Raw genomic sequence first — 14209 nt, 5'->3', positions numbered from 1 at the left:
ATTTGATATAAATAGAAGTCTACAAAATTCATTTCCATTATTACTTTTAACTAGATACATTTGAGCATCTGATGGGCTTCATGACCTCATAAGCCTCTATTTGTTACCATGCACAACTCTTACTTGGTGCTTCTTCTCCTGTGAATGGCGGGGAAGCACTAGGGTGACACTTATAAGATGAGCTTCTGTCTGGTCCAAATGGTGTAGCATTCACAATTGGCTGTCTCTATGAAAAAAGCAATATGGAGTACAGTGAACCTAATGAACACATTAATTTAGTAGATGACTTGTTTTCATTTAGAACAATGGTTTTCTGTGACATACTGTCATTATAATAAAGTACTTGTTTTGAGCTTTAATCTAAATAAAGCCAACACTACCTAGATACACTACATTTTGATGATGTTTCCACCCATGAGCCTTTTGCCCACATAACCCATTAAATATTTTATTTAAATTTGCCTTTGTAACTTAGGGTTAAAATAAATCATTTCTGATAAAAAAAAAAAACATACTTGTAGCCAATACTATATTTAATTTGTCAATTTCTAATTTTCTGGCTGTCCATTTAACCCGCTGACATCAATATTTTTATTAGCCAGGTAACTAGCATTTTCTAAAGTAAAGGCACATTGCCACTCTTAAAAGGTTCTCTATAAGCCATAATGGATAAAAATGTTTTCACTGATGACTTGATTACCTGAGGTGACAGACAGATGTTGAGTATTGAGGAACAAGGGGTAAAACCATGGGTTAGATTTCTAAAATGTGGAAGCATCACTTCAAATCTTGAACCTGTTAGGAAATAGCAAACTGCATCTGAACAGAAAGTAATGCACAGTAAAATCGCTGTCGGTACAATCTGGTAATTTTTAAGTGCAACTAAAACAAAATACTGAAAGAAAATAAATTATTGTTGAGGTCTTTTCAGCTTTTTATTACTATATCATTGTAAAATACAGACCTACCATTGGCAGGGGGACTTTTTGGTGGCCAGGCATCTCAAGAGTACAGAACTGCAGTCAGAGCACATAGGCTTCTGTAAAATGGCTTTGATTGCAGCCAGCTGAAGCACCGCATATATGACTGCCAATAAGGCTCACTGATTGCTTATGTAGTACTCTTAAAATGTACAATAATGGTTGAGTATTTTTCCAAGTCCTGTGGAAAATATCTGAATAGGACATTTGAATACTTTACTTTTGCTGTTCTTGGTATAGCATTCAAGTCACCATGAACACTCTGGAAGTCCTACCATTAGGGTACAATGTACCATAAATGCAGGAAATTTAAAAACAGCGCAGACTGTCCAAACTATTTTGCTGGGAGCAGAGGCAGACAGAGCTTAGTGTCCTACAAGTCCATGTACATCTACCTTTATGATCTGTGACTTACCTAAATGTTAGTCCTTATACATATACATATACGTGTCATATATGTATATCCATATTACTATATATACAGAATATAACTGATTATTAAGGCTTTAAAGTAAAGATAGCAGTGACTGTTGATCCAGGGAACTTCCGATTGCCTCATGGGATCAGGAAGGAATTTTTTCCCCTGTTGGAGCAAATTGTACCAGGGTTTTTTTTGCCTTCCTGTGGACCAACTATGTCCTTAGGGTTTCGTATCTGAGATATTTTTATGTCTCTGGTGGTCGAACTTCAAAGACTTATGTCTTTTTTCAACCTGACCTACTATGTAACTATGTATATTGTTATGAGTGCTATCTGCTCCTTGGTGTCATCGTCAGAAAGCAGCATGGCTCAATACAAAAGACTGTATGTGTACAGTTAGCATTGTCCTGCTGCTTTCCAATAGCTTGCTGCCACGTCTGCTATTATATTGCCATTCATTTTGATTGCTGGCCATCAAAAATACTATCTGTTGTTAATAAAACAAATAATAGAAACTTTTCAACACTAGTTTACAACATAATATTTACATTTCATCTATGTTTTAGCAAAGAATGCACAATGAATGTTTGTGAAAAAGCCATAAACAAACATGCATATATTAACATTTAGACCAGAGTTCCGACATTTTTCCCAATGTCAAGCAATGAAGCTTCTCTCTGAAAACTGGAAAGGTATTACAAGGGGTTTCCTCATGTTAAGAATGTAGAGAGTTACTGATTTAATGAATCACAAAATGTTCACCTAAACCATGTCTAGATCTTTTTAAAATAAGGTTTAGTAAGTTACTGAACTTGCCAGAACACTTCTAGGCTAGTCAAACATAAATCCATAGCAATGTATGTTAGCTTGGAATCTAAACTCTTATCATAAAATGGTTTTAGGTTTTCATAAAGTGCGAAAGGTTAGACACACTGTCATGTTTTTTTTATTGTTGTCTTTGTCTTTGGGAAATTTTACTCATTTTATTTGTGATGATAATTATTTTGGGACCCATAAATTCTGAGTTGTTATCAGAGGAATAGGGAAGGGAAAATCCTCCAATGGAGGCACAGTTTTTCTGGGACAGCTCTCTGGAATGAATATTGTGTTCACTTTGAAGAGCGTTTAACATACTTCTGCTGACCCAGTCTTTTCTCATCCTCTCCCTCACTAAGACTCACTCTAACAAGGAGGACACTGAGGTTCCTGACAGACAAGATAGCTCAATGACTGGTGCCAGCTTTCACCCACTTAAGCAAAATGACTATCCAAAAAACACTGCAAAACTGGTAAGGAACCCCAGCTAAAGACACAGCCACAACATACAGGTAAAATATTGTTAGCAACAAATATATGCTTCCTCTCTTGAAAGCATGATAGGTCTGACAGGACCTACAAAAAATGCATGAGCACACCCCAGCCCTTGACAGCCATGTGAGAGATATTAAGGACCATATACCTCCTTTAGCCAGAGATGTTTGACTGGCTGTCCCACAATCCTCTGCTAACACAAATATGATGATGGCAAAAACAGGTTATGTTGTGACACATTGTCCACATTGTCAGTTTACCTAAACAAAGTTGAAGGTGCTAACTACTGATCCACTGACTAGCTGCTGCTTCAGATTTTTGGTAAAGATGCCTTCACATTACTATTTACAATTGAAAGGGCACAGAGAACCTTATTATAGTGTCTGCCCCAGACAGCCCACTGTGTCTTTTTCCTGCATAACTTCTCCAGCTACAGAATCCCACAGCTATTAGACTAAGGAATGGAGTTGTCGTCTCTAAATTTTACTTTGCTAGGGGCATGTAACAGTGTTGACCACTGCCACGACTTACATTCACCTTTGCTATTGTGCCATTGGCATTCCTAATTACACAGTGATTATATAGGGCTTTAAGTATAGCTCAGTGATAGAAAATATGTTTGGGACTGCAATTTTTTAGGTATTGACCACAAAGTTGATCTTTAGCAACCTGCTTTATCTTTCATGGAATAAAACAAATTATGATATGACTTGAATAATTAGGTATCTCTTCAGATTATCACCCCTGCTTTTTGGTTAAAGCCAAAAAAAGAAATTGTGCCTTTAGAGAATTAGAGAAAATAGTTCTACTGTACTAAAATAATAAAATCATCAATACCTGTTAAGTTTTTTTCCAGACAAGTTCCATTTTATCTACTGAGTTTAATATTAAAAGATATAAGTCTCACCATCGCTTGTTAAGAAGATAAAGGATAAAAGCAAAGAATGGCTCCAAAAATAGGACAGAATATTTAAACAGTGATACCAGTACTTTAGAAGAGTACTGTTAGCATTAAAGACAAAACATAAAGGCAGAGAGAAGTAGCTAAATTTGACATCCACAAAAGGAAAAACCTCTGAAAAGTTCAAAGCCTTGATCAGAGGAAGCCTTGGGGATGTACAGTCATAGTCATACTTATTGTAAGTGATATAGCCACCAGATGCTAGCAGCCAAATGACAAAAAGCTGCATCTGGACACTTTACTCAATAAATCTAATCAGAACCCACTGTGTGGAGTGTGAGATACTGTTGTTTATACTATAAATCAAGGAAAAATAAAACCTTTTTATATATGTTTTAATATTAGAACTAGTTGAATATTTCACTTTTCTTATGCATAGTTTACTCCCTATCTGTATCTTTTTTAGATTTTTAAAAATTCGATATTTTAAGTAAGATATACATGCAAGTTGCCTTCAATCCTTGTCATTAGGTCTGCTCTCTAGCCCCCTTTTTTTCTTTTCTTTTTCTATTTTTTTCTTTGTTTCTCACTTTTTCAGATGATTGGTTTTCTTTCCAGCTATTGTTAAACACTTAAACTTAATAAACACTTAATCTATAATCAAAAAAATAAACAGTTTCAATCTGTGTTTTAATATATGTCTTGTATTCCATTGTACCTGATTTTTCTTTTTCTTTAAATAAGGAATGTAAAAAAAAACATACAATAAATATTATTGTATATTTTACATACAATAATTGTGTGTTTGGCCATAGATTTCTTCAATCTATTGCCCTGCAGTCTGGAAATGTGTATTAAGTTGTCATGATCAAAGAGCTGGGACCACTAGGAGGTGCTATGTATAACTCTGTGATGGTGTTAGCCCTAAGTCTCAGAATCAGCCTGGTGTTCACCAGAGCCTCTAGTGTTGAGGGTGTTGTACTGCAATCTGATACCAGAACAGCCAGCAGTACAAAATCAGCAGACTAGAGAGTAGTTGATTATGGGCCGGGGGTCAAGTACCAGAAGGCAACAAAGAGACATGGGTGACACGAGGTAATGGGACATGGAGGGAGACAGGGGTCACAGCCTGCACCAGAACACAGGGGGTGGCAGAAGACTCAGGGCACTGGGGAACAGGGTAGGGAAAATAGCAGACTAAACAACAAGGAATTGAACAGGGAAACAGGTGGTCTGAGCAGAAAGTTCAGCACAGCTAGGGGGTCAGCTGAGCACAGTGTCTGAGCCAGCTAAATAGCTAAAGTCTATCTCCTAATTGGCCAGCAGGGGGCTATGCAGATTAAACCTGGAAGAGCAGGTGTGCCTGGGGTAAGAACTGCAAGCATGCACAGGAAAGAGGAGCCAGCACTTTAGCTAAGAGGAGGTGTGACATAAGATGTATTATACCAGTGGAGGGGTCCTTTTTGGCAGCAAGGCATACAATAATTGAATAAATGCAGATTAAGCACTCCATTGGCTTAATTCGTGAAGTGTAATAATCAAGTAACTGATCATTTTTGTCACCGAATACTGTAAACTTTGCTATATTTATAGCATTCATCGACCATCTGTATATGCCCAATTGTGTAATCAAGCCACATTCAAGTCATCAATATTTCTCAGTAACTGTTTTACATTCAATAGTAAATTTAGGTTACAGTAACATTTACCATGATGTGGCTAAAGTCAGAAACGCTGCCAATAACTGGTCTAAATTCAAAATTTGGTATGTCAATAATTTGCACACTGTCCCATGATTGGGAAATTTTGAACCTGTATAGAAATCAAGGACAATACAGTAAAATCTAGACAAGTAAGGAAAGGTTCAGACCTGCCTTGGGATTGAGCGATCCCACACAGCTCCTTACTGCTGGTACCTAGTACTTCTCCCTGGCACTCCTGTTACTTCTCAAAGGAACTGCTGCTGGGAGACGCTACATATATCATCTACCGAGAAGCAGCGGTTCCCTGGCATGAAGAAGTGGTTAACACACGGAAACCTCATCATCAGTGTAAATATAGCCCCAAGTGTACCCGGGAACCTTACATTTTTGCAAGTATGCCATTTGGTATTACTGTACTGTTGTAATTGGAATGCATCTTAATGTTGCACTTGTGTAGAAACCACTATCATAACTCTTTATGAAAAAGAATTTATAAGTTTTAAGTAAAATTAATACAATTACCTGAGCCATCTGAAAGCTGCACATCCCTCTTCATCTTCTCCTCACGCCTCCACTTTGCTCTTCGATTAGAAAACCAAATCTGAGAAAAGTAAATGTTAATAGAACAATAGGGTATCTTGTTCACAGCACAATCTACCCTTGACCATTCTGAACACATTTCTGGATGACAATTTTTTCAACTGGTTTTTGATTAAGGTACTGTGGTGAAATATGTCCTAATATTAGCATTACAAATTTGCTTTGTATTATGGTTAGCAAGTTATAGACCAAAGCCTCATTTGATGGTTAATTCATTGTAAATACAAGAGATTTTTTTTTTGCAAAACTGTGCATAATCTATAGTAAGATACTTTATACTAGATAATTTTCAAGCAGTAGCAAGTATTAATATTTACACATATTTATTATGTTGTTACATTTTTTAATAGTTCCATAAGGATAATATAGTTTATGTGTAGTAAAACAACCTTACATTGTTGACCCAACCATTCGTGACCAGGTCAATGATAGCTAGATGGTGAGGCTAAATTTAGCAGCATCAGTATGCATTGATTTACCAATAACTATTTTTTAAGGACAAAGATTTTATTTGCAATCCTGTTTAAAAATAAGAAGTAAATCCAATAATTAAAGTAGGTAAATTTTGTCATTTCAGAAGCAAATTTCAAACTTTTAAAATCTGGTATTAACATATTATTTGGTAATCCTGGCATAAATGTTATTTCTAATAAAAGGCAACAGTGCTCTATCCCTGTCTCCTAGTTGTGTTCCGGCATTGTCACCACACCACACAGGCTTCTGATAGAGATTATAAGTGGTTGTTTTAACACATATTACAGAGGCATGGTCAACTGCTGTCACCATCTGGAAGCCTGAAATAACTTGCAAATATCACACAAGTTCATGCATGTAGTCAGATGGTACAATAAATAGACTGCAGATGACAGACCAAAGGATGAATCAAAGGTGGAATTGTACCTCATGTTAAAAAATTGAAATGTTTTGGTAAACAACATTCTTTGGCAAACTAAATGTCACCCAGTCAGAGTTTACATGTACTTTAACTGTACGCACTCTTATGGTGACTTCAGGAAGCTCAGTGTCTGCTGCAAGCTTCTCCCTGGTGGTGATATCTGGATATTGAACTCGTAGAAACTCTGGAATAAAAAGAAAGTAGAGTATGTTTGACAGTTCAAAGTGCAGAAACCAATAGAATTGAATTAGATTTACTCAAAGTATATATAAATCAGAACTTATTATTTTCTTTTGTTTAGAGTAACAGTTTTCCCACATTTCATCCAGAACCATTGGGAATGTTCGAATCTCTATCAAGTTTTTTTTCTGTCTATGGGCCTGATTTATTAAAGCTCTCCAAGACAGGAGAGAATACACTTTCATCTGTGAAGCTGTGTGATCCATCAAACCTAAAATGGATCTGATCCAGGATTGAAAACAATTGCTAACAAATAGCAAACGACTTTTAGGAAATCCATTCCAGGTTTGCTGGATCACCCAGTTTTACTGATGAAACGTGTATTCTCTCCAGTCTTGGAGAGCTTTAATGAATCAGGGCCTTTGCCCCTGATTCATCAAGCAGAATCGGATTATCGGTCGCGCATTCGTATTAGCGATCCGGAATCGTACGCGGTCGCGCTATTCAGCAACGGAAAAAGCTCGCGCACGGAGCCGCGCTTATCCGACAGCTTTTTACTGGCGATCTTGCATTAAAAACGCGCATACTCGAGTCCGGACCGCGGTAATCCGCGATCGATGGCCGCGCGTACGTTCGCGCTTCCAGCGAGCGCGGATTTCATTGATGAATCAGGGGCTTTGTGTCTACTGGCAGATGTCCTGTTATCTCTGATTTGATTGGTGTCAGATAGAAAAGAAAGTAGGGAATGATCACCACAGGAGACACAGGCAGTATTTTTTATCATGATGGAGTTTCTACCCATTCCCTGCTCTAACCAAAATAGAAAACAAAACATAATAGCAGTTTTATGTTTTAGCTGCAGACAGAGTGGTGAAGAGATAAAACATCTACTGTGATTTTATTTAGGGTTTGTATCCCCATTCAAGAGATTTCCACTCTAATAGGAAAGATGGTGATAGAAAATGCATCCAATGGCCAAACAAACTGCAAAAACATTTTATTAGGTCTGCTCCTGTCTAGTGATTAATTCTGTCTGTGTTTTTCTGATTACGGGACCACCTCTCCCATTTGTTGTCCTGGTAATACATGACCATAATGTGAGGTTAAGTTTCCCAAAAGGGATCACAGACAGCATCTAAAACAAATAAAATATTAGCTAGAATTAGGCTTTAAGGCAAGCTTTATGGGCCTATTTAAAAAATATTCAAATATATTTAGGTATTGCTTATACAGTTTATGTTGCTGGAACTTCCAACAGTATTATTTACAGCTTTCTAAGGTGTACGTAGGGCCTTTTCTTAGTAACATCCTTTTGCCAAATTGATTTATGTTTTTGCTTTTTTATATTGTGCAATTTGTAATAAAGCACCTTTCTGATGGATTTCCATATTGTGGTTTCTAATTTATTTGTGTCTTACCATTTTCTAGGATAACTGTTTGCTCTGAAGAGAATACAGTCCTATTGCGATGGTGGTTGCTTGGCTGAAATACTGTAGACTGAACTTCGGTATTACTTCCACAGTCTTGTTCATTGGGAATTTTCACAGTAGTCCAGTCTGAATCCAGTGAACCTGCACAAGATGCTCAATAAAACGTATGGAGACAATGAATGAGAGAAGAGACAAGAAAACTGGTAGGGACAGTGAAGGAGAGATAGAATTGCTGAACAGGAACAGTGTGAATAAGATGAGGGGGACAGTTTCTGAGCGGGGTCGGTGAATGATGGAGAAAAAGCTGGGACTGAGTATGGAGTGTAATTGAAAGAATAAATGTGAAGGATATCATTGATGGAGAGGCCAAGTGAGGACAGTCAAGAACAGAGGCAGGTAAGGAGCACAGAGACATGCAAGCTGTTTTTAGTTGAATTTGTATGTAAGTCAGAACAGCTACATTATTTTAATTATTGCAGTTAGGACAGATGTTTGTCTCAACATATTATTTGACATCATGGTGTCAGTTACTGTATAAAATCCACCCTGTAAGTTAATCACAAACAAAGCAAGAAAATAAAAACTTTATGGAGCCCAGACATTCATTAACTTCTGGAGCAAGCTGTGCTTTGATATGCAAAAAGAAACAACTGCAGAGTTTGTCTTGGTCATTAAAGAGTTACAAGAGGCTGCAGAAGAGCATAGTCTAGGAGTCGTCTGTATGTCGGACGTCCTTAACTCAGGGACTACCTATATATGTAAAATGTTGAAGCTCTTATTTTCAGTTTCTGTAGTTGACCTAACAGGAAGCAGGCAGAAGATCAATATTTCAGGTATCAGGGAGTAGTGGAATTAAAGTTGGAGTAATACAGTTGGAATCAGTAATGGGGCACACAACAGCCATAAGCAGGCAAATATATTTGTAAATTCCTTTACTATAGTATTTACTATTTGCTTGCTCTAGAAATGCATTCAGTTTTATATTTTACATATTGCTCACCCTGATTAGATGAATCCCAATGGGTCGAGAAGTTTAATGGCAGATTTCTTAGAACTCTATTTATAGATGATACCTTAGGAGAGACAAGTATAGTTATACCCTTTAATACACATACATTTGCATTTAATCTTTCATGTATATATATACATCACATCTCCTAATGAGACAAGAAACAATATCTAGCCCAGATTTCCCAGTAACTGTCAATAATTTGTTGCTAAAGGTGGTTTTAATTGGATCTAAGTACTTATGATTCAACTAAAAGTACTAAATGTAAGTCATAAACATGGAAATGTTCTCATAGCATCAGGTGGAAATACTTAATCTTATATAGATTGACTGAATCCATTAGTTTATCAGTCTGATGCCTTGCATTACCATTATATTGCATTCAGGGCTTGCTTTATTAATTTATATAGAAACCTTCGCACTATATTTTCCTCTGCAGTGTTTTTAGGTCTTTAGGCAGTTACATTTCAGTAATCACAACCTGTAATCATGCCAGTCACGTATAATAAAATTATCAATACAGGCAACATATAACATTTGCTTATACTGTGGCAGCTAAGTATTTCATCTATACCAGCCAATGGCACCCAAATTCTCCATTGTTTCTTCCTATTTTATCACTATTCCCTATGTATTGCTTCCTCAAAACAGCAGTTCACTATTCCAGTTTTAATCACCAAGATGCACCCCATGTTTTATAGCTTTCACTAAAGTAAGCACAATCCTATGCAGAAAATATTCTGGCTTACATGGTGCTTGCCATGCAGCGGGAGAAGTATTTTAAAAATGTTATAATATGTGTCCTATACATTCCTATTTTTAGATGGCAAGCTTCCACTGAGAGAATACTGTGCAAACAGTGATATGTATGCTACACTACTCTTTCTAAAAATATAATGATTGGCATGCATGTATTAATCCACTTCAGGGGTCATCAAAATTTTTAAACAAGGGTAATTTTACTGTCCATCGTTTGGGGGCTGAACAGTGCCCAGTATGAATACAAAGAATAGCCTTACTGAGGGAAAACAAAAAAATGTTCCTTTGGTTAGGGGAAGTAAAAAAATGCCCCTTGGGCAATGGCCAGGAGGAGAAATAAATTCCCCTATATAATTAACGCTCCTAGGTGTCAATAATGTCCCAGTGTCGCTGGTCAGTGGAAGAAAAAATCGCTGTACAATAGTCAGTAGGAGTAATAAACGCTCTTAAATCTGTGGTCACCTAAAGAAATAAACCTCCCTGTATCAGTGTCCAGAAGGAGTAATAAATGCTCTTTTATCAGTTGCCAGTGACAGAGTAGGTAAGAGTCAGATTTCATTAGTTTTACTTTCTGCAAAGTTAGTTGAAAGTAATATAAACATACCTGCAAGAAGGATTCTTTCATGTTTTGCAATTCAATATTGACCAACTATTCCTCTATCAGTAGTCTTATAAAGTACACGAAATGTAATTAAATGTACCTTATAAGGTTTCCTTACAGTTGTCCGTGTATTATAATAGAGTTATGTTCACACAGTTTTTTATTAAATAGTCCAGTTTTCATTTAAACTATACATATTACAATTTTTTAAAATATAATATTTGTATATCTTGTAGCTCCACATAATTATATGGCTTGGTGAATAAATAAGTATGCATCCACTTACACTAGGAATTTTATCTTCAGGGCATATCTTTTCTGCTAACAGCTTCTCCCGAATCTCCCAAGCAAAGATCGATGGGTTCTCCACCTTGAGCTGAGCAATCTTCATTACGACTCTAGGGGTAGCCAGTCTTGGCTTGCTCCCCCCTATTGACTTAGGCTCTACAAAACCAGTCTGGTAATAGCGACCAAGAATTTTGCTCACACAGCCATTGGATACCTTTAACAGGAGAACAGATATATCTAATATTCAGGACTTATATATAATAAATGAACAATTTACACTATTTGACTCTGTCAACAAGTCTTAGACTTGGCATCTACAAAAACTTTATGTAAATGCTCTGGGGGTGTGTGGTACTCCCTGCTTTTTCTCCCCTGCAGTTCTCTGGTTGCATTTATCTATAAATAATAACCGGAATATGTTAATCTACAGAGATGCAGAATTTGCTGCTTCGGTATAGATTGTAACAACAGTCTAAACAGCATTGACAATGTCAAGAACAATTACAGTGTATTAGAGTGTAGTTTGTTACATTGAAATACCCTGTTTCTTTTATAGCAGACCAAAGGGACCCATTCGATCTCCATAACATGTCAGATAAGTAACTCATGCAAGGTGTTCTGCTATTTAATCCCCTGTTAATCCTTAGTTAAATCTTATGCTGCATCTTCCCCATATCTAATATTTTTGTTGCTGATTTGTTTTTAAACGTTTTGCTTTTATTACCTATATTTCTATTTTAAAAAGTTTAAAAAAAAACACTTTTTTGTAAGTTACTTTGCAGTGCTTTGTAATAGAATCATATTTTAGTGTACTTTTGTACACTAAAGTAACACTAGTTGTTTTAAATAAAACACTGGTCCAACTAGAAAATGATTTATAGATTCTAAAGACAAAACATTTTTTACAAATACAATACATAGATACTTATATATCTAAATGCCTATGCCACCAAACACAGCTCTAATCACAAGAACTAGTCCCTCAAAGTCTGCTGGAAAGCAAAGAAATACAAAGTGTCTGTCTTCTAGGTCTACTATAGCAGAGGAAAGAACTATTGAGTGCTGCAGGGACCAAGCAGATTAACATGCCCAGGAGTGCCAGTTTCCTATCAGACTTCTGGTAATCTATTCTAGTTATCAGAGCTGTGTTTAGTGATGCAGGCACCAGGAAAGGTGAGCATTTACCGTATATACCTGAGTATAAGACAACTTTTTCAGCACCCCAAATGTGCTGAAAAAGTCACCCTTGGCTTATACTCCAGTCAGGTGCATGGGTCCCTCCAGAAAAGCACCCTCTGCCAGCGGATTCCCGTTCCTGCCAATCCGGCCGGCAAGGGTTGGCAACCTGTGGCTTGGGGGAAGCCAATTAACTTACCTTAAAAAAATAAAGAAGTGAACCTTACTTGTAGAAGTGAAACCTGCTAGTAGCTGCAGCATTTCCCACCCTCGGCTTATACTTGAGTCAATCATTTTTTTCTGTTTTCCAAGGGTAAAAGTAGTTACCTCGGCTTATATATGGATCGACTTATACTCGAGTAGATACAGTACTTTTTTTTTTTTATCGGTAATAGCTGCTTTGCAAAATCCACCCTAAAATGGCAACTGTGTTGTTAAGCTCTCTTAATGGGCCTGATTTATTAAAGCCCCTAAAGGCTGGAGAGGATACACTTTTATCAGTGAACCTGGGTTATCCAAAAAACCAGGAATGGATTTGGTCCAGGATTCAAAACATTTGCTAGCAAACATGACAGTACAAAAGCTTACTTCAGTAATTCAAAAACATGACAAAGGAAGTTTACCTGCAGCATCCTAGAAATATCACAGGCTCGCACCCCATTTGATGCAAGTTCTATAATCTTTTTCCTTTTACATGTTGGCAATGGGCGTCCATTTACAAATACACCACCCAGCTGATTAACACTGCTTACACCTGGAAAACACAGAAAAGTAATTTAAAACTGCCATAAGAGTTGGATTTGTTGTTAGTCCACATAGTTTATGGCCTGGGGTGGCATGCATTGCAGGGGTGCTGCAAATTACCTTGGATTTGCCATGATTTTACATCAGTACAATATGAATCGTATCTCTGTAAATATACAGTATGGTGGTTGGGTCATTATGATAAGAATTGTTTCTCTGTGGAGATATTCTAGTTTTGTCAATACACTACCAATTGTACCATAAATACGCACATATTTTTAGTTTTGTCAGTACAGTACTGATTGTGTCATTGTAAACATATTATAGTTGTGGACTTGTTTGTAAACCGGCCTAGGTAGGAAAGAAAGATAAAATATGGCTCTATTTGTAATGTAGATTGTATTTTGTCATATTGTCACATCACCTCATGTAAACACAATGGGCCTGAATAATGAAAGCTCCAGGACTGGAAAAGGATACACTTTAATCAGTGAACCTGGGTGATCCAGTAAACATGGAATAGGTTTCTTAAAACTAATTTGCTATGGAGGACTAGACCCATTCCAGGTTTGCTAGATCACTGAGGTTCACTGATAAAAGTGTATTCTCACCAGCCTTGGAAAGCTATTAAAGTTTTCCAAAACTGGAGAAAATAGAGAACCTGGATGATGCAGCAAACCTGGAACGGACCTGGTCAAGGATTTTGAACACTTGCCAACTAATAGCAAATGATTTTTAGGAAATCTGTTCAACCAGGCTCTTCCATGGTAGTCCATCTTCTCCAGTATTGGAGAACTTTAATAAATCAGGCCCAAAGTGATGCCTACAGCGTGCGTTATGACCTGCTTCTAGGAAGTGTTCTGTAGTAAGGTCAGATGTGCAGGAGCTGACAATTCTTGCTCATGGGGTTAGGGTTGGGTACTGGCTGTCGCTGACAGCATTTCTAGTGCTGAATCTGCTTGAGAACCTAGGGTGCCACTGAGTCTTGGTACCATTTTAGGACACTGTCGGTACAAATTGCAGTGCAAATTCTTTTTTAAAACAGAAGCTGTGACTCAAGTGGTTTACAATGCCATTGATCATACATCAAATTGAAGTACTGGGAATACAAATTACTTGATGAATTTAGCTTATTTTAAATTTACGTTTTATCCCTTCTCTCCTAATGAATGAGAATAAATATTTCAGTCCAGAAATACAAAGTTGCTAGTT

General features: G+C 37.0%; 1 protein-coding gene across 1 annotated transcript; it reads right to left on the bottom strand.

Moving 5' to 3' along the window:
* Positions 1 to 5602: 5602 nt before the first annotated feature.
* Positions 5603 to 13992, bottom strand: PAX4 (paired box 4). The gene is made up of 7 exons (XM_072399066.1): positions 13920 to 13992; positions 12877 to 13007; positions 11076 to 11291; positions 9421 to 9493; positions 8409 to 8561; positions 6912 to 7066; positions 5603 to 5916 (listed from the first exon to the last, which is right to left on the bottom strand). The coding sequence occupies exons 1-7, from the start codon at positions 13990 to 13992 to the stop codon at positions 5815 to 5817; spliced, it is 903 nt and encodes a 300-aa protein (XP_072255167.1). The 3' UTR covers positions 5603 to 5814.
* Positions 13993 to 14209: the final 217 nt, after the last annotated feature.

Source organism: Pyxicephalus adspersus, chromosome 2 (genome assembly GCF_032062135.1).
Source record: "Pyxicephalus adspersus chromosome 2, UCB_Pads_2.0, whole genome shotgun sequence".
NCBI lineage: Eukaryota > Metazoa > Chordata > Amphibia > Anura > Pyxicephalidae > Pyxicephalus > Pyxicephalus adspersus.
Note: the sequence above shows the minus strand (reverse complement) of the source record. Positions and strands in the feature narration are given on the sequence as shown.